Source organism: Rhinolophus hipposideros, assembly GCF_964194185.1.
Source record: "Rhinolophus hipposideros genome assembly, chromosome: 14".
Classification (NCBI taxonomy): domain Eukaryota; kingdom Metazoa; phylum Chordata; class Mammalia; order Chiroptera; family Rhinolophidae; genus Rhinolophus; species Rhinolophus hipposideros.
Genome location: NC_138060.1, coordinates 43,599,165 through 43,620,949, shown reverse-complemented (window position 1 = coordinate 43,620,949; position 21,785 = coordinate 43,599,165). Strand labels below are relative to the sequence as shown.

At 43.0% G+C, this 21,785-nt stretch overlaps 1 protein-coding gene across 2 annotated transcripts in view; it reads right to left on the bottom strand.

Moving 5' to 3' along the window:
• NR1D2 (nuclear receptor subfamily 1 group D member 2) overlaps positions 1-20,839 on the bottom strand; it is a 134,993-nt gene extending 114,154 nt beyond the window's left edge. For both annotated transcript variants that reach the window (XR_013994933.1, XM_081073408.1), the window contains exons 1-7: positions 20,492-20,839; positions 10,404-10,670; positions 9,412-9,500; positions 7,010-7,154; positions 4,581-5,206; positions 2,500-2,685; positions 337-547 (exon numbers count right to left, since the gene is read on the bottom strand). Coding sequence is in view for 1 of the 2 variants with exons in the window: in XM_081073408.1 (XP_080929534.1) it covers positions 337-547; positions 2,500-2,685; positions 4,581-5,206; positions 7,010-7,154; positions 9,412-9,500; positions 10,404-10,670; positions 20,492-20,507 (1,540 nt within the window). In the remaining variant the exon portion in view is untranslated. The remainder of the gene's footprint in view (positions 1-336; positions 548-2,499; positions 2,686-4,580; positions 5,207-7,009; positions 7,155-9,411; positions 9,501-10,403; positions 10,671-20,491) is intronic.
• Positions 20,840-21,785: the final 946 nt, after the last annotated feature.

Below are 21,785 nucleotides of genomic sequence, written 5' to 3'. Positions count from 1 at the left end.
AACCACCTACCTGGAGAAACACAATGTTCCAAAAATTAAATCCATAAAATAATGATTTAGACTCATAAAAAATTATTAACAAGTGCTAAAGACTAAGGGTGGTAAATATGAGGCCTAGATCTAAACATCATTTTATTACTATATAGCATTTCCGACTTTTACTGTCATGATTAAAAATAAATTACTTATGTAAAAATAACTGATTTACATAGTTTACCATCTTCCTTAAGGCCTTCTTCCCTCCATATAGCTTGCTGGAACCTAATTCACTGCCACCTTCTCCCCAGTTGGTCACTATATTCTAGCTGTGGCACAATTTTGAACAAGCTGGCTTACCTGCAGATACCAGGACAACTGCTGTAAACAAACTCATCTCTTCATCACTAAGTTGGAGGGCATTCAGCTTCTCACTAAACTCAAACATAGAGTTTAGCAGATCCCCTGCTCCCATTGAGTGTAAATCATCCACACTATACTTCTTTCCACTTAAAAAGGTGACCGTACGCTCCTTTGCATCAAACAATGACGCAAACCGTACCATTAAAACCTGGAAAAAAAAGAAGACTTCAATGTATCTGGAGAAGTTCAATAGCAATGCTAAGAAATAACTCAGTATTCAAGTCAGTTAAGAAACATTCTACATATAAACGAAAGCTGTAAAGGAAAAACTGAGTTTATTTTCACCCGGAATCATTTCCTTAAGGCAAATTCGCTACCAAAGCAATAAATATTCCAAGAAGAACATCAAAAAATTCTAGCCACCCCTGGCAGAATACGTAAGTCCTGTGATACTCTGAAACTCTCTTAATAAAGATTCTGAAATGCAAATACAAAATTAAAGTAGGCAATAATGCCAAGAAATGTGAAACTGGGCCTTGGCCAAAGGCATTGCAGACACTCTTTACGCTACCAAGCAGTCTCTAAGCTCCAGTAAAAAGAGCAATATTTCAATGCACTAACACTTAGAAACATCAAAACACCAAATGGAGCCAAGGCAAACACAGCAGATGAACTCTAATTAGACTATTTCAAGAAACCATAACCCAAAGACACAATACATACAAAACAACTATTACAGTAAAAGTGTTCTACACACCAAGTTATAATTGAAATCCAAACCAAACCAGTCAACAACTGCTTACCTACAGCCCTCCCTCCACTACAGCAAATGGTGCTGTCTGCCATATATTTCTCTCATAATCAGTGGAACACGGAACAAAACGCCTTCCCTTTGCAATGCTTCCCAGCAAAGCCTTGTTTTGCCGAAGACAATCCAAAAGAGGGCAAGGCCTCTATGAAGATGGTGCTAGCCTAGAACACAGCAATCCCAAGACAAACCACAAGGGAGAAAAACCCAAAGTTCTGGAGTCTGGGATTTACGTTCCAATCCTGACTGTGTTAGGAATTTACTGGTAATCCAAAAACCGTCTCTTCACAACTCTGGGCTGTAGTTACCTAACCTCAAAAATGGGTGAACCAAACTTAATCACTGACATGGCTTTAAGTCTTAAGTCTAATGTTTTCCTTTGAACTGAAAATCCTAACCTAGAGGTGTTACTTTTGAATTACACCATAGCTATTTCATTTACGAATAAATATGGCTTCTCTGTTCTAGTTCAGGCACCCCAGAAAACAGAACCTAAGGCAAAAGTTTATGTACTGGCACATGTGAAAACAGGAGGGAGGAAAAAGGAAATGAGACAGGGAAGGAGAGCAAACATTAGCAATATTTACTGAGCTGGCCACCACTTATTATCAAGGACAATTGAGAGCTCAGTCATGTGGGACCATCTAGGGAGAAATGAAAATACATCCCCTGGCTCCATTCTCCCACTGATCACAGATCTGGCCCACCAGGCAGCAAATTCCCACCGACCACAGTGCATTGCAGAATAAAGCACAAGTGAGCTCCCAGCGAGTCCAAGCGTCTCACACCTCAGCAGCAACAGAGAAGCCCTGGAGCAGACAGGAGAGAGGCACCTAAGGAAGCACCTACGGAAGGAGAGACACTGTGTCCTACTCAAGCTGGCAACAGTGGCTGCCTCCGGCCCCGGCAGAAAACATCACAGCAAGAGAAGCTGGTGCCGAAAAAGTAGCCATGGATTCTGGAGTGATGCGGGGCCAAGAAAATCTGAGGGAGCACATAAAAGACATCTGATACGTCCCCAAAATAGTCTACATTCTCCTAAAAAACAAAACCACATTCTAGTTACCCTTCATACTCTGCACTGAAGCTAGTGAACGCCAGGCGAGGCGTTCAGCGGGTGTCCACCCCTGAAAGCAGTCCTGGCGCCTGGAGCTCGTATGCTGGGCATGCAGAGTATTTATATTTCAAGTCCTACATAACTCTAGTCTCTTCCCAAGATCCTGAGATGATCAGCCTTTTGTTGGTAGTTTCAGCCTCTGGACTATAAATATTTGTGTAGAAAAGAATGAAATTGTGCATGAAAATAAAATACTACATGCCCTGCATTCACATTCAGAATAAACAAAACCTACCTCAAAAGTCCCAGCTTTTAAAAGGTTGACCTGGTCATGCTGAGAGAGGTCTCTGAATCCAGGAATACGCTTTGCAAATTCTACCACTTCTTTCACTGCTGGGGTAAAGCTCATTGAAAATTCTTCCCAGATTTCATGCCCTGATTTATGAGGATCCACATATGGAGACTTACTCATTGGACAAACCTAGTGTACAAAAAAAACAAAACAAAAAACTCTTAAATTGTGAGACGTTGTAAAGAAATTTCAAAAGTGGCATCTCTGAATCATTGGAAATGCCACCATGAAAATAACCCTCAGATGCTACTTTCTCTTTTGCTACTAGCCTTTGGACAGAAAGCCTCACAGCAGCCTAAGTTAAATAGCAATTAACTTGTTTATCCTGACAGAGGCGGCCTAAGCAAAACTGAGATCCCTAACAAGCTATTTTAGAACCCTGTTGCACAGGTTTAAGAGTTTATTTTGTAACACTGCTGCCACCTTATGCTGGTTTAGGTTTTCAAACAAATTCATACATAATTACTTGATTCTCAACCCTATTAGTTAGTTACCGCAGGTATTATAATTACCATTTCTTAGGTGTGAAAATGAGACTATAACAGGTTTAGTGACTTATTCAAATTCAGCTAGAAGTCACAGGCCTAGATCCCCAGGCCACATTCAGTTATTTATTTATTTTTTAAGTGTGTTTCTCCAGGACCCATCAGCTCCAACTCAAGTAGTTGTTTCAATCTAGTTGTGGAGGGCGCAGCTCACAGTGGCCCATGTGGGGATTGAACCCGCAACACTGTTGTTAAGAGCACCACACTCTAAGCTAACCGGCTGCCCCATTCAGTTTATATTTCAAAACTCACTTTTTTCTAACTGGGCACAATCACAATGTTATAATTTCAAAGAGGAAAAACAGTGAGATGCCTCACTTTTTTAAAACGGTCCTAACCATTTATTTCATAAACATTGACCACCGACCTCCACTTGTTCAATTAGGAAACACTGACTGGAGCTACAAGATGTACCTTCTAAATGAGATTGGAGAGGGAAAAATAGAAAGCAGGAAGGTATAAAAACACTAAAATGATTATGAAACATGCACTGCAAACTCTATTAGTAAAATCAGCCTTTAAATTTTCACTTAATCCACAGGAGATCCAGGAATGGAGTGATTTTATAACTATAAAGAATACCACAAAATTAGAACCTAAAGTCTTCCAGATTCTTCCCTACTTAAGGCAGTCACTAAGTCTAATAAAAGATAAGATCACTTTTCAGATCCATGAGATCAAATACTTGCCAGTGACCCAAAAAAATCTAACATAAGGATTGGGATACTGTCAACTATTTTGAAAAATAAAAAAAGACCATTTTAATTACGTGGCTGTAGAAAATACCAAGCACTATCAAAGGACCTCATGATTTCAACTAGAAATGGTGCTGTACTGGTGTTTTTGGTGAAATTTTGGCTGAGTATAAACATTGGATTTTCATGTAGACTGGTGTCTTTGATGAAAAAAAATAATTTGAACGATATGAATAACATAACTCATCTCACAGGATGAAATCCTTAGAAGCTAGCCTGTTAAATTAGAATATTACTAAATTCTCGCACAAGAAAACATCCATGTTCTATATCCAAAGACCTTTTTGCAGTACAACGGTTAAAGAAAACTTCCACAGAAATGAAAGAATTACTGACTGTGGCCAGCTAAAAGATCAGCCCTAAGAGACAATCCAAAAGCTAGTAGGTAGTGATTAATCATAATGCTTAAATTTTGAAAGGTATTTCTGAGAATTAAAGGACCAATTCTGCATGATCCCTATTTTACATAAAATCCTAATCCCAAGCATAATATCAATCAAATCACATGCTTGTACCTAACTCGGTGTAGAATTAGGTCATTCAACAAATGATGTTTATTAAGTATTTGACCTAAAATATTGCACAAACCTGATTCTATAAATCCCTTAGGTTTCCTGACACCCCTACTTCCACCCTTGAAGTTGGAATATTCCCCACATAAAAGAAAACCTTCAAAGCTTTCTGTGATACAAGGTGAGCAAAAAAATTTAATTTCACTATATACCAGATGCATTCTCCCTCCATTGTTGCACAGGTAAGTATTCTTGTTCTCATTCTGAGAAAATCCATCTATCGAAACTCTATCACATACTCTTTGAGTATAAGCATTGGAGAAGTTCATACAATGTCCATTTGCAATACAAATGCCATGCCCGTTTGGGTAATGCAGTATGTTCCTCCCTTTATACTGTCCACTGAGATTCTGCTGGCTCTCATTACAAGGAAAATGGCTGCTCAGCCCACTGCCACAATGGTCATGATTTAAATTATACTGCTCCATGGTCTTGGAAATCCGTTCTCTCTGGGGCTGCATGGTCTCTGCTGAGTTTTCTCGCTGCTCTTGATTATACATAAAGGTATCCTTGTGGGCTCTGGTCACCAGGCCAATCACTTCTTCTTTTGCAAAGTCAGAAGAGGGAGGAGAAGAGCTTTTGATGCTTTCTTGCTCCAGCTGGGGCTTGGGTCGCAGCTGTTCCTGGGCTGGTGAGGCTGTTTGTTCATGATGTTCTACTAACGTGTCATTCTGCAAATGACCACTGAATTGGCTGTTCATCATGGTCTTCATCGCACTTTGCATTTCAATTAGCATTCTCTGTTTTTCACGCTTCGGAATACGACCAAACCGAACAGCTATTGAAGAAAAAGATATTTAACATCTATGCTCTAAATAAGACCTATATGTACAAAAGAATAACACAAAATGATCTCTAACAGCTATGGCTTCTATTCACACAAGTGAAGAGCATCTATCTAAATGTCTCTGGCCAAATTACCCTCAACTTACTTACAGGTTGTTTTTGACGTACCACAGGAAGTGGGGGGAGGAGGGATTTTTTCATTTCTCTACCAAAACAAAGCTAAGGAGACCTATCTCTTGGGTATTTTATAAGCAAAATCTAAAAAAGAAATACAAAATTCACTAATGAAAATCACAGCTTGACGCAAACCAGCATAACCACACAGCCCCTTGTTAACAAGGCCAAAGGCTCTGTTCTTAAGAAGGCATGTGGGAGTCAGCTGCCCACATCCATCAACATTAACAGAACATCCCAGGTACAATCACTCCCTTAACATCTGACATCATAACCTCATTCTCAAGACCTAACATTAAATGATGGGCTCTACAAGCTTCTTCAAAAAGAAAATCTTAAAAAAAAAAAAAAAAAAAAAACCCACGGTCAATAGAAATGGAGTTACTGAAACACAAACTTGCTGGATTTTAATTCAAATCAATGAATAAAGATGAAATCGTTTGGCCTCCATTATTTTAGAGGCTAGTCTTAAAATGTGTCTGTCTCCAATATTCCTATCCCTGAGAGAAAGTAAAAAATAACCGCTTACTAGTCTTTTTTATACAGAGATAATAAAAGTTCAATACACCCACCCAGCAAGAAAGCCTTACTAATCTAGCTGTATCTTCAACATTATCAGACAAGCAATTCCATCGGGTTTCATTCTACCTCTACTGCCGCTCCTTCACAAATGATTGCCATTTTCATTCTTGTGGGGCGATCACAATACCCATCAACTTTGGATTACTATTTACAGTGCTCTAGAAAATTTTTCAGGCAATTAAAAATTCAACCATCCATCGCTGAAATCTGTTATTCAAGAAGCTCCTTATTGCAACACTGTATTTCTAGGTCAGTAAGATATCAGAGTTAGAGTAACCTAAGGGATTGCTTCAGTGACCCTTTCCTAGATAAATATGAGGTTCCTTCTTAGCCATTCTTAATGAGCCCTACTAAACTAACCCCTCTGAAAACCTTACTACTCTGTTATGTTGCTTAGAACACAATAAGATTATCCAAAAATGATTTCCCTCAGCATAACAGAAGAGTCAAATCTTCCAATGATGTCATCCACAGATAATACTAACAGTCCCACAAATTACAACTTTTATTTCCCATGGGAACGGATGACACCAGAATTGAGCAACCTCCTCCACTCCAGCCCCTAATGTTTCTTTCAATTTTGCATCTTTCAATGGACTCAGAATCTGTGCCCTAAAACACATTATCATCTCAGGGCTGAGAAAGTGCTAAAGATAATTCACATAAGGAGAAATGGGTTCATCAGGAATGCTAAGAAATTATGGAGAAAGAACCACAAGAAAAATTAAACCCTTTATATGGAAAAAAAAAAAAAAACCTTTCAAATTGTATAGGGGGAAAAAATGGACCTTTTTTTTTTTTTTAACAAAAATCAACAAAAAAAGAAGTGAGCCAAAAGCTGTTTCTGGGGTGATGCTGCTAAAATTTGACTAATGAATCTGGCATCCTGCAAGGCATCAAAACGTGTTTTCTAAAATCTGCTTCACCGCAAGCATGAGAGGGCCATTGATAACTGGTTTATTGCTCTGGTTTATGCTGAGGAAGAAAGGCCAAGCTCCCTGTGCTTTAAGAAAGAACGCTCTTTAAACTGGGAACATACCATCTCTCGACATTCCAACAGACAGACACTTTTTGAAGCGACACTGCTGACATCTGTTCCTATTCATTCTCATTATAGAACAGTTTTCATTCTTCAGGCACTTCTTGTACTGGATGTTTTGCTGAATGCTTCTCCGAAAAAAACCCTAAGAACAAAGGAAGATGTGCCTATTCATTTAAAAACATCCAGATGAACTTCTTGTAAGCACCCACCCCCCACGCCTAACTATCCAATACGTTACTAGCACACCTGGGAAATAATTTTGGCTTAGAACAGAGAGAAATAGAATCTTGACACATAGAATGTAACTGCATTCTTACCAGTATCAGTAAGCACCTTACACCTACTAGCCAAACAAAACTCTTCTTCCCTTTCTTCCCTTTGGAGAACCTTGGGGCTTGCCAAAGAGCCCCTTGTACTACACTTTACCCCGTTCCCAGCCCCTGCCTGCAGCCACTATTTCCAGCTCACACTTTAATCACATACAAATTCCAAAACTCTTGAAATATGACTGATTTTTAAAGAGTTGACAGAAAAATGTGTTCCATGGCTATAATCCCCTCGCTAGAGCTAAGGATTACATTAGTACAGCCTGGTCCTTCCTGGATCATTACGTGCTGACACCAGCAAGGCCTACTTATATGTGCCAGATGTTCCTGGCTGCTTGTCAGCAACAGGTAAGTGTCACACCACACACCCACAGGCCAAATAATGATCCAAGAAAAGACAGTTACCAGCTAGATAGCTACACATAACTGCCTTCACTACACAATTTGAGTAAGTGCTCTGTGATAGGTATTCAAAGATCCCCAGCTTAATAGTTCCAAGGAGAACAGAAAAGTCAAGAACACAGTTACCAAAATTATTTTAAACTGCCGTTTCCTTAAATATCATAACTAACCACACATTTCATGAATCTATATTAGTAATTGCAAGATACAACATTTTTACACTTTATTACTGCAATACTATACTTGGGACACTGTAATACCTGAGTCAGACACACCTTTAAGAAGGTATAGAACAATTATGTGCATTTATAAAGAATACATAATTAGGTTCATTTTGCCTGTACTTTGGTTTCCCTAGCTATAAAGTGAGAATGATGTCTGCTTTACAATTACTTCACATTTTTGAGGAAAACAAAAATATTTATAGGATTTTTTTTTTAAAGGAGGGCGCAGCTCATAGTGGCCCATGTGGGGATCGAACCGGTAATCTTGGTGCTACCGTGTTTCCCTGAAAATAAGAACTAGCCAAACCATCAGCTCTAATGTGTCTTTTGGAGCAAAAATTAATATAAGATGCAGTGTTATATTATATTATATTATACTATACTATACTGTATTATATTAGACCTGGTCTTATAGTAAAATAAGACTGGGTCTTATATTAATTTTTGCTCCAAAAGACACCTTAAAGCTGATGGTCCAGTTAGGTCTTATTTTGGGGGGAACACAGTACCAGCACCACGCTCTAACCAACTGAGCTAACCAGCCACTCCAGAATTTTTTAAATGGTGGGAAAAGTGCTATATCTATATAAAATACTGACTAGTCTTATTAAGTGACCCAGCCATTAAGAGTTACCAAAATCACAATTCACTGAGAGCTACCCCGGAAAATATTTCCTCTTTCATCATGTATATTCATTATCTTGCTCGCCCACCATATCCTGCCAAACTGGATTCCAGTCAGAGAACAGCAAGAGCAAGTGTCTTGGTCATGTTAATTTTGATACTCAGGAAAAAGGAATGTGCCAGATTTAAAAAGAGAGAGAGAGTCTCTGGATATAAGTAGGAGGTACAAAATATCTCATCTGGAATGATCTGACAGGCACTCTAAGATATATTCAACTAAACTTACAAATATAATGAGCTTTCCCAAACACTGAGTTTATACTCAAGTTTCTTTTACTCACTTGGCATTACTTCCAAAGCTACCACATTTTTTGTAAGTATCGAGGAATTATTCCCAACTCCTAGTATCTGACATGTCATAATGACACAGTACCTGATGAGACCATTCAAAGTTTGGTGTAAACTAAGTTCCAACAAGGCAGGAATGCCCTGTCTGTTTTATTCCCTGCTGTTTCCCCACCACCTACAACAGCACCTGACACATGAATGAATAAACATTTGTACACTTAGTTTCATACCATAATTAAGTTTGAGATAGAAAATTTACTTTGATCAAAACGTTAAAGAAAAAAGAAATACATTGAACTAAAAATATATTTTTCAAAACAAGTTATGTTTATACAGTACATAAAATGCTTAAGACTTTAAGGGCAGCAGCTGACTTCTCTTCTCCTCCCAGATTATCCACTATGGAAACTAGCAAACCTAATCAAGTTCTTTAATCCCAGAATCAGTAGTTTAAAGAAACAAAAGCATGCTTTACCTTACAACCTTCACAAGCATGAACTCCGTAGTGGAATCCTGACGCCACATCCCCACAGACTTTACACAGCAGCACCATGCCACTAAATTCTAAGGCACAAAGAGACACAAAAGTGAAAACATGGAAGAAAACTGTCAACTGTTTACTTTCTTTCCAATTGCATATTTTTTGTTCAACTTGTTAAGTACTTTAAAAAGATACAAATCTATTTTTATCATATAAAAGAAAAATCTTTACACCAAATTAACAAAAGCCATCATAGTTTTCCTTTAAACACAGTTTATGGGCCTGCCAAAAATATCTCAGAAAGTTGGTTTTTGTCCTTTCCGGGTGATTTTAAACATATCCTGAAATTCTGTAAATCTAAAACCAGATACACAACCAGAACTAAGCAAACAATTCTTCTATACAAGAATTAAGAAGTGAGGCAGAGAAGTTGATCAATAAAAAGTGCTAACTGTATCTCCACAGGTTGTTCACTTAACCCACGGGCAGCAGCTAGGTCCTATTCCTTCCTGATCCTTCCCTCTACCTGTCCATCTTACCTCCACACTCAGGGATCCAAATGCCACTAATCATCTGCTTATCCCAATCCTGCTTTACTTCCGAATCCCAAATGTCCCTCCCTAGCTCCAGCTTCATGAAAGCAAATCCCTTCCCACTGTAAGTACTCTGTTCTAGAAACAGACTCTGTACGAGTCCAGAAAAAAGATAACTATGAAAATGTGGCAAAGGGGGTACCCTGGAGGAAACATGGTAAAGCACAGTACATAACCACATATCTTGCTCTGCAACAAGAATCAGTTATGACAACCCCTAGAGGCTGTAACTTTTAAATCATCACTGATTTCTTACCCAACTACTTGAACTATGATTACCCAGAAAGGAGTGAACATTATACCCCGAAAAACATAATGGTCTCCCAAATGAAAAGCTGATAAAGTGAGCCCCACCTACAATTAATGGCACCAACGTTTAGAAAACTAACTTACTTGTCACTCCACTATGACTCTTTGTCATCCCAGGTACACTGGATTTGCTTGTTTTCATAGAACAATCTACTCGATCACTCTTCAGGATGCCTTCAATATTGGAGAGATCTCCATTTTTGGGATTACCATTGTTATCTGAATTAGAGCTATTTGGAGAAGATGGCACAGAAGAGAAGGAGGACTGGAAACTATTCTCAGAACCCTCACTGTGACAAGAGGCAGGGCTCGAGGCTGAGCTGGAAGAACTGATATAGGCAATCACACCTCCTAGAAAAGAGGGGGAAATCAGATAATTAGATACAAGATAATGTGTACTTTCTTTTTTCTTCCCAAATAATGCTAACTATTATTTAAAATTAGTACAAACTTTTACTTATGAAAATTAGGCATACAGGAGAAAGACTCCTTCCTGTGAAGCGTGTCCTGGGGAAAAGACCAGAGTGGGTGGGCAGGAGGAGAGCAAAGCTTTGATCTCAGCAGTGTTTCTGCATGTGGGCTTCTCTCTCTCTCTCTCTCTCTCTCTCTCTCATGCTCAGCAGAGCTGCTCGCTGGGGTGGTAGAAGGTAACCTGGTGATATCATTGACTCATGTAGGATAGAGCAGGACTCACTAGGGTAAAAGAACTGTGGGTTTGAGTCTCAGGAGGTATTGGTGGCAAGGCCTTGACTCTTAGGACATAAAAGGGTCATCGGGCCGGGAGGAGTGCTCCCCTCCCAACTCTCCAGCTGAGGCTGCGACTGTGGCCTGGGCTGGTGGTCGGCATGCAGGGAAGGCTCAGAGAGGCTGGCGGTCAGTCCCTGGGACAGTGTCATCTTCTCAGAGGCCCAGGCCTGGGCACAATCGAAAGGATCACTCCAGTTCTCCATATGGGCTTGAGGCAGATGGCCCGCGCTCCTGGCTCTGCCTCCTTCTCTTGGTGTTGGGGGTCTCAAGCCATACATCAAACTTCCTTCTGCCTTTCTTGTATCCACCAAGGGCCCTCAGCATGGTCTCCTTGGCACAGGGGTCCAGGAGCTCCTGGGTGGGTGGACACCGTATAAGCTCCCTCTGTGCTCAGGAGGAGCGATTTTTATAGTTACCAGGCTCCAGATCTATCAGGAGTTGTAGGCATTCCAAAGCCACCGCTGCACGAAACTCCTGATTGCCAGAAAAATTCAGCTGCATAAAGTACTGAGGGGGTGGCCTGCTGGGAAAGCACCTCAAAGCCTCAGGTACCATTGCCCTCCGGGCTGTGGTGTAGTACCAGCCGGGTGGTATGGTGGGCAGGAGTCGGATCAATACCTAGTGCTTCTAGTGGATGGATGCGTGTGACTCGGCACTGATTCCAGACCCACTGGCTGCGGGTGGGCTTGGGTCATGGGTACCAGCGCATCCAGGCAGAGCGGTGCAGGGCGGCCATGACCGTGCTCTGGTAGCTGCATACGATCGCTGTGTGGCAGGGTCCGAGCCTCAGAGGGGTGGGGGATTAGGCTCCCAGATGGTCCTGCTATTTGCCAACATGAAGTGCGCGGGGCTAGGCTGACGGTTGACACAGGAGGTGCAAAGACAACAAGTGGGGTGTCAGCACGTGGGAGCCCTCCTCGCACGTGGTCCTGCACACACCAGGCTACAGCACAAGCACACCGGAAACTCACCCAATGCCCCCTGCTCTCTGAGGCCAGGGGAACCTCCAGTTCCCCACTGCTGGGCCCAGGCACTTGGCTCTGGGCAAAAGAGCCTCAGCTTGTGGAACTGACGCCTCAGATTTGTGGCCCTTACCCGTTTCCAGTTATTTCACAGCAGGTTGAACTTCTTGAGTTCATATCCAACCAGCCTAGGGAACACTCACATCCTCCTAAAGAAAAGCCCTCTCACACACCCCATAATTCCCTGGGGCAGCTGTTTTACCAGTCAAGTGCACATAACCATAAAGGAAGTGCAGTCATCTGGTTAGTAACTCCCATAGACGAAGAGGGCTGTGGAAGGGAGCGAAGGGCGATGCCCTACCAGCCTCCCAAGCCCTGGGGCGACCCTCTGGGACCCAAGCAATACTAGTAAACAGCTGTCCTGGCTCCAAGACTCAGTGGAGCAGGGGTGCGTGAGGAGGGTGCTGGCCCTCCCAGAATTGGCCGGCCCCGCTGCAGCCCTACTCCACTCGGCCGCCTGCCCTTACCTGAGTGTTTTCCCAAAAGCACGTGGCTGGCTCCAGTCCCAGAACGCGGCTTGCAAGCTTGATAATACGTATTTTCTATTTTTGCAAATCTGAACAGTAAAGTCACTAACTTTAGAAATTGGTTACTAATTAAGTATCTGCTTATCCCGAAAGGAAAAATAACTTATTTCCTGCTATTCCTCCTGCTTTCATAAGTTCAAAGCCCATATAATTTCTACTGATTTAAAAAGTGAGAAGGCTCTCACTGGCTTCGTTATTCTGAGCACATGCAGATCCAAACCTAAATCTTTTCTGTTTCCAATCTTTTCCTAAAAGAAATGAAAAAACCTTCCTGTGTGACTATATAGCTTAGAGTAAACAAATTGTTTTGGCCATGAAGAAATCTCGTTCTAGTTCTCTCTTTGCCTCCTTCATTATACCTTTGTATGACACAATCTTAAAAACAATGAGTTCATCATCTGCCTCCCCCATCACGTGGCTAAAACACAGGTTAATCAAGAACTGATGTTTACATTTGGAACTCCGGATAAAGTAATTTACCTCAAAATGGGGAACCTTCCACAGCTGTTGCTCCCAGAATCCTTTCTGTTTTGATGCTCCCTGAAGACTTCTGTGACTATCCACTAAAACCCCAGTTCAGCTCTCTCCTGCTTCTGCTGCTGGACTGGCAGACACACTTAACTCTAAGCAGCTCTTAAGGAATTCAGACTCACTACTTGTTCTTCTGACTCACAATTTACAGTAAATGTTAAAGAGGCTGGAAGAAAGAATACAGACTATCAGAGAATAACATCAAGGCTGAAGTTAATGCCCTCTTCACAGAGCTACTCTCAAAAAACTATTCACAACCTCATCAATATAACCACAACCCCTCTGAAAACTGGCCTTGACCTCTGAGACTGTAAACCTCTCAGGTTAAGAAACAGCACTTAAAATTATTCTTAGGGTATAATTACAAACGTCTCCCCTCAAAGAGATAAAATGTTGCAAGAGTAACCTCACTGGCCAAATATATTATTTTTCCAAATCCCAAGCCAAACAAGTTATTTTCATCTTCTTTGCCAAGGTCTAGTGTGGTTGGTTTCTTTTCCTCTTCCCTCCATCATGAACATTTATTAGCTTTTTCAGTGTGTATCAGACACAAAGGTTCATTATCTCTCTTCCACCACTGTCCTGAGCTCTTATTTAAACCTACTGTTTACCTGTTTCCACCTATTTCTCAACTAGATCATAAGTACCTAGGTGCACAGCGCGTCTCTCTTACATGCTTTACAGGTAATAAATCTGCCGTAAGTATTTGTAAGACCTACTTATCTGCCTTTGTGAAGCCCACATCTAATAACAAGGACAGATCCCAAACACTATAAAACATTACTAGGAAGTCGCGAGTAAAACAGGGCATTTCTGACAAGAATCTAGATGACTGTACTGAGTAGTAGGTGAAGAATTTTGAACATTCCCAAAGTAGTAACTGCAAATTAAGCATTCACTCTGAAATAAAACTTTCTCTGCTAAAGGGAAATGACTCCCCTATCTTTTTTTAGATAAAAGCCACACTTTGTAAGTCTTTTAAAACACAAATATACACACACAGACATATACATACTCAGCAAAATACTGAGGCCAAAACAATTCCAAAAAACAGAGAACATTTCCATTTACAGAGAAGAAAAAAACAAGCTGAGGAATTTCAGTCTTTTAGTCACTCTCAGTCTGTCATGTTGAAATTAGGTACAGATATGTATTTAATTACCAATTATATATGGTATATATTCAGGCTGGGAAGCCCAAGAAGTAAAGCACAACCACAACTCTCAGGGAGTTTGATTACAATCCAGAAGTTAAAACAGGTGCCTACGAGGCCAAGAAAAGCACAGCAGTGTTCATGATACACACATTTATATAATATGCATAAATGCACTTGAGTTTTAAGTTATGCGGACGCTTCCATTCACTTTTCCAGTCATTAAGCATACGCCTCGCATCAGTCTTGAGGTTGGAGGTGTGCATATGCTCTTTCTATAGTCTGGCCCACTTCCCAAATGCTTAGCATGTGCCTATCACCTGTCCACAGTGAAGCTAGAGCTCTACGATTAATATTTGACCTGCAATGTGGACTCTACCTAAAAACCAGTCATTCTCAAAGTGTGGTCCCTAAACCAGAGGCTTCAGCAGCACCTGGACATCTGTTAGAAATGCAAGTTCTCAGGCCCCACTCCAGGTCTATAGAATCAGAAACGTTCATCACCTCTTGGTGATTCTGATGCACAGTGAAGTTTGAGCAGCACGGCCACAGAGTCAACCACTTCATCCGTGCTCAGTGGAAGAAAAAGCAACTAAGGCTACTGGTAATAATAGACATTTCATCTACCACTGATTTTAAAATCTAAAAGCTTCTAAGACTCCAAACGCAAAGAGAGAAAAGGTCCTAACTTTGAGTTTATTCTCATCATCCAGAGAGATTACGTAAAAAACGTATCATAAAATCACCTGGTACTTTTCCAAAACACACAACTCCAAGGCTCTGCCCAGAAGAGAAAAGGTACCCTAAGAATGGGGATTTTTAACAAGTTTCCCAGGTAATTCTTTACACAATGAAGTTAAAGAATGGCTACAATCAGTGAATGCAAGCACAAATTGGCCCATAGTTTTAAAGGTTGATGTTTTCATTGACATAACTGCCTGCCTACCCTTAATATGCTGTGAATTCAATGAGAAACAATTTTAACCTGGAAGTCTATCAAATGTCATGTTACCAGATAAAAACCATGGTGCCATCTGTTTTTATAAAACTTTCATATTAGAAATTCCAGGTATTAGCAAACTGCTACTTTTATCACACGTCTCCACTCAGAATAGGATACAAAGGAAAATATTATCCTTAGTCCTAAATAAACTCCCAAAGGAAGGTCTCACAGCTATTTGTCTTTTCTAAAGTACAAGGTCAGGTAGCAAATTCACTTCCTAAGATCTCAAGAGGACAAAAAGATGAGAAAATGATGGTTTTCCTTAGAAGACTTTCCTAGGACCAGGATCTGAGTCAGCCATTTATGTTTACAAGGTCTTCAGATTACCTCAATTTAGAAAAAAACTTCAGAGCTATTCCGACGGCTTAAGAACTAGTTTAAAGCACTGACTAGGCAATGGAAGGTATTGTTATTACTCCATACACACCCACCTTCCTTTACAGAACCTCCAAAATCAAACCTAAGAAAAATTACAGAGTTATCATCAATCCAGTTAAGATCCTATTCCTATCTTTAGAGAGTTCAGCCATCATTTATAACTAGAATTTGTGCCAGGCTCCATAGAGTCAAAGATGACCCATTTATTAGCAGCTACATTCTCCTAGCAAGAACTTCTACACTGATTTGGTTGTCTTAGCCATCTGCTCTTGCTACTAAACACCGATCTACCGACCTGATGATTAGCAACCCAAACGGGTTAAACTTTAATTTCCTAGAAACTACAGAGTACACCTAGTAGTTCCTCAACCCAATAAAGAAAGTGAAAACTACAAAACACCAAGTACTTAATGAATGTCAAGAATATGACACAATTTCACGTCACATTTCATCCTCACAAAAATCCTGTGAATTAATTGCCAGTATCCCATTTTACAGATGAGGAACTCAGAGCTCAGAGAGGTTAAGTAACACAGCTACTGAGTGGCAGGGCCACGGTTGAAAGTTAAGGCTGTCTAATTCCTGAGGACAGACTATTATGTCTTACTGAGAAGACCTGGGCAAGCAAGTCACTTTCAATATCTCTAGACCTGAGTCATCTTCTATAAAATGGGAATATCTGCCAGAGTTATTACAAAACTAAAACAAAATGGTATTCATAAAAAGGGATTATTAGAGTGCTTTTTACATGCACAATTTTTGATGATTAAGCAAAAAAGGTAAAAATCCCCAGAACCAGCAAGTCCCAACACCTCCAGTAACAGGCAGAATGTACTTGTTAGATACCTCAAGCTAAAATTAGCGGCGGCAGAGTCTTCTCTATTTTTAGTTGAAAGGGACCCTGGAAATCCACCAGATTCCCAGGCTAGGGCTTACCCAGTGGTCAACTTCAGACAAGCCAAAAGTCAATATCCAATTGTGTCCTACTGGGAAGTACTTACAGTCCCTGTGTATATTGGAGCTTTCTTACCCCAATTCTAGGCTTGTCTATCATCAAAATGCTCCCACTCCCACTGTCCACCATCCTAGAAAACACACTTGAATTCAAGTCATGACTGTACTCTTTTGCCTGTGACTTAAGACCAAAACATTTTACCATCAAAAAGCTTTAATTTTCTCATTTTTAAATGTTATTAATAATTTCTACTCACAGGATAGTAATGCACAAATACTAATTGAAACACTAAACTTCCAACTGTGCCCTGAGTGTCAGGGCTCCAGAGAACAGCATGGTCCCTTCCCTGAAAAGCTTTATAGGCCAACTGGGGAAACAGCTGTGTTAACCATTCATTTCAGTGCAATGTGAGCAATTTTCATACATATTATTGTGAACTGCTAAGGATCACACAAGAGCCCACTATACAGTGCAGAAATCAAGACAGGCAAACAAAGCTAAGGTGACAATAAGTGGGGGTCTTGAAGAATATGTAAATTATTAAATGAGGTACTATGAAAGAGATTATTTCAGAAAACAATGAGGTGACAAAAAACAAAAAGGTCTTATTTTGTAAAACAGTGTTTGTCTCCTAGTAAATTGCTGTTGGGGGTGGGGGACAAGTGTAATCTTGTGTCTGGGGAAAAAACAGACTGACCAGCAACAAGATTTTAAAAAGTGGAATGTTGAAATCGGGAGGCTCTGCTGACACCTGCCCTTTTCCACCAGCTATGACCCAATACTATACCACTGCAAACTGAGTCGGTCCACATTGTATTTCCTTCACCCCCAAGAAGACAAGACTACCAACTTGTGCATATACCTTCAAGCATTATGTAGGCTTATACTTATTAGAGCACAGTAGTTAGCGTGTGCTCTCCAAATGGACTCTGTGGGTTCAAAATCTGGCTCTACCACCTGCCTGCGTAAGTTACTTAATTTCAATTTACTGAGCCCCTCATCTTCAAATGGTGATGACGGCACCTTCCTTCACAGAATTAATGTGAAGTATCAAAGTAGTAACATATGCAAAGGGCCTCACACACAGTAAATGCTCAACAGATACTGGTGATTATTAATATTATCTTGCCATCATTTTACTGAAAAAGTTCAATCAGAATAGTTCAAACAAAACTAATCCCCCCATCCTTTCTTCTTTCCCTCAATTTTGAAGTGTCATATGGACTCATTCGTTTCTCTATAGGTTATTTCCACACTACCTTCTGAATCCCTTAATTCCACTGACTTCTTACTTCACTCTGACCCATTTATCATGCTGTTTCTCTCTCCAAATAAAGATCTCTTTACCCTTACCTCCCCCCTCTGTTTTCTTTCCAAGTTTGGAGAAACATAGAATACAGATTCGTAAAGATATGAATAAACTATGTGGGAATATTTTCCTAATTTTTAAAACATGAATTACAACCATGGTTAATAAGTTTATGCAATGGGTTAAAGGACCTAGTATACTCAATCAAAAGCTATCTGTGACAAAAATGCATGCGTCAATTTCTACCACTTCTATTGCACATGTGTATTAGTCATAGAGAGGGCAAGGACACAATGTGTCTTGAATTATAGGGCAGTTAAGATAAAATGGTCACTAGTTGAATGTGTACTGACTAATACAATGATATCAAACCAAAGGGAAGGGTCAAAGGTATGCCATGCAGCATTGAATGTGGCCCCACCCTAGTCAATATTTACAACAATTTGAAGTTAAAGGACATGCTTGTCAAAGCTCCCTCTGACACATAGATGGCAGAAATAAATTGTTAATATACTGACTCACAGCCTGTGACAGCTTGAATTTGGAGCCAAAAGGAGCAAGAGAAAATTTAAGAAAAATAACTGAAAAGTCCTACACTTCAGGCCAATTATCCTCACAATTGAAACCTAACTTCAGAACAGTTCATATGAATAGGTCCTAACTGACTGCAAGGTTACTGTGAGTCAGCAAAGCAATATACCACAAAAGCTAAGCCTGCCAGAGAATTCATTTGCAGCAGAATCCCAAACTTGGAACTTGGTAATCCTCCAACCATTTCTGCAGGAGCCTGTTCACTTCTGGGTGCAACAGCCCCGAGGGCAACAAGGATGATGATTTTTTTTTAAAAAGTGTAAGGACCAAGGGATGAGAACTGGAAATGGAAGAACAGAGGTGGGGAGAAGGGGTAACAACAGTCTTCCAAAAGTTTTACAATTTGTAGTTCCAACAGGCAAGATTAAGATCAGTGATATTGTTCCAGAAAGGTTCAAACCAGAGAAAAACTTTGCAATCACCTGCATCTGTCTATATATGAGGTTGCAAAGCTGAAAGAATTTGCTCATGCTAAAGCCTAGGTTAGAAGAGGTTAAATCTGATAATCTCCAAAGAGGTAAAAGTTTAATTCCATGAGTTACCCAATTTTTAAAAATATTCTCAAAGGCTAAGTAAGTAGGCCCATAGGTAGTTAAAATAGTTAGAAAATGACTTTATTTTTACTGTTGGTGGAAAATCCACATTTGTTATCCAGGCATGGTTTTTACAGCATATAACTTAAAAAATAAAAACTGATTTCTCCTGTAACGTCCTTGGCTTCAGGTAGAAAGGCCATCACTTGTTTGTGGGCAGACAAAATGGGAGAAGGGAGCAAAGTATTGTTCTGTGGCGTTGCAACAGGAAATCTAACAAGAAAAAGATTTATAAAGCCGAATTCCGTTGATCGGGTTCAGGCAAGGTCAGCAGCCCGTGGGTTTAAAAAACTTAACCGAAATGAACAATGGCCCGTCTTACATAAGGTCTCAGAGTCACTGAGGCGACCTGAGTCATCCGGACCACACGTGAGCTGAATGATTAGCTATGGGTGTGACCCGTTTACCGTAAGGCTCCCAGCCCAAGGGGATTTTATGCCTGAAGGTCTGTACGGCAGATCGTGTCCTCGAGGAAACCATTTTTGTTTTTTGAAACAGTGAAGCAGCGTCACAACAAGGGCGCGTGGAGTTCCTTCTGCTTGGTGTTGCTCGGGATCTCAGCACTTCAGCCTCCTCGCAGCATCTCGCGTCGGGGAAGCCCCACGGCTGCCCCAGGCACTCCCTTCCGCCCGTGGCGCGCCTCGGCCCGCACTTCTTCCCCCGTATCCGCAGGGTGTGCGGCCAGTCCGTGTGCATCGCCGCGGCTCCCAACATCGGGTAACCCCCCGGCCGTGCGGGCCTCTGCGGGTGCACTGCGGCATCCGCGCCGCCCCCAGGCCGCCGAGCGGCCAGGTTCACCGCCCGCGCACGCGCCGCCGCCTCCGCAGTGTGCAACCCCGCGGGGGAGGAGGGAATCGCGCCCACGTCACAGCCCGGAGAGTTCCACACGGGCGGGGCCTCCCGAGAGGCTGCGGCGCTTCCCGCCGGCGCGCGCGCGCGCGCGTCCCCGCCCCCACGTGTCCCTGCGGCCCCGGGGAATGTGGGTCACGGAGCCGAGCGGCCTCACGTGTCCCCGCCCGCCGCCGCCGCCTCAGTGCCCATTATGTAATGCCACGTCACGCGCCCGCCCAGCCAACCGGCGCCCGTGCGCCGCCGAACGTAAACACAGCGCGCACGTGGCTCGCGCGGCCCGGCCATGTGAGGGGGGGGCCGGGCCGGCACCGCCGGGCCGCGCTGCGGCGTCGCAGGGATCCGGTGGGGCGACCCGGGGAGCGACGGGAGCCGAGCCCGGCGCGGACAGGAAGGGCGCAGCAGCCCACCCCGTCCGCCCTAGGGACAACCCCGACCGCCGCCCCCCGAAGCGCCCCAGCGGGCTCCGAGCGCCCTCTCCGCCGTCCCGGACTCACCGCAGGCCGGCTCTTACCTGCATTCACCTCCATGGTGCCCTCGGGGGGAGGGGGACCGAGGCCGCCCGCTTCCCGCAGAGAGGGCAGCGCCGCCTCCGCCTCAGCGCTGCGCCGCCCCGGACTGGAGGCGGCGGTGGTCGCGGGGCCCCGTCATGGGCAGGGCGGGCGGAGCGCCCGGGACCCGCGGCCGGAGAGCGGGCTGCAGGAGGAGACGGCGGCGGCCGCCGAGCGGCGCTCCCGGCGGAGTCCCTGACAACAAAAGCGGTGGCGCGGCGGCTTCCTGCAGCCAGCGCACCGCGGCGGAGAAGGCGGCTGCCGGGGAGGGCAGCGCGACCATGTGACCCGCGCACACACCCCCTCCCTCCGCCCGCCCCTCCGCCGGCCGCAGCGGCGGCTCCGCCCCTCCCCGCCCCTCCCCTCCCCGCCCCGCCCCGCCCCGCCCCTCCCCGCGCCTCCCCGCGCCCCTGCCTTTGCTCCGCTTCTCGCTTCCTTCCCTCATCCCCTCTCCGCGTTTCCAAACCTCCTCCACGCGCACCCTCCCTTTTCGCCGTCCCCTCTCCCCAGCTGACCTTCCCGCCTCCGACTGGGAGCGCCCTCCACGCTCCCCGCGCCAGCCCTGCTCCCCGCACCTAGTGACACCTCCAGTCACCTTTGATGGTTACCAAGAACCGCCCCACGGCGCGGGGCGTACCGGCTTTTCAGGACCACAGGCTAGGCCAACTTGGCTTCGGTCAGCACAAACCCTCCCCTTCCCACGGGTCCCGCGCTCCCACGCCACAGAAGTCTATAAGCGATGGACGCTCGGAGGACACCGCCCATTTTTCTTCCCTCTGCTCCCCCTGGCTGATTGCGTCCAATCCCATAGTTTAAGCAGACCTGTCTTCTGACGATTGCCACATTTACATTTCAGATTCCTACGTCTAGCAACCCTTTGGATTATGCCCCTTTGATGTCATTTAGGCATCTCAAGTTTAAGACGTAGGCAGAGGTGGGCGTGTGTCAAAACTCAGTGAATGCACACGTAAGATTGGTGCGTTTCGCCTTGTATGTAAATTTTACATCAAAAGAAAAAACTGGGAGCAAATGACCTGTGCTGAGTTATGCAGAAGAAAGTGCACTAATGTCTGCAATTAAAACGCATTACTAAAGTGAGTTAGGCTGATGGATGGAGTCATAGACAAATAGAGAGAAGTATAGTGAAATGTGAGTTGTAGATGTGGTATAAGGGCATTCACTGTAAAATTATTTCCAATCTGCTGTTTGAAAATGTTCAGTATAAAATGTTGGGAGAAATGTAATAGGTAAGACTCT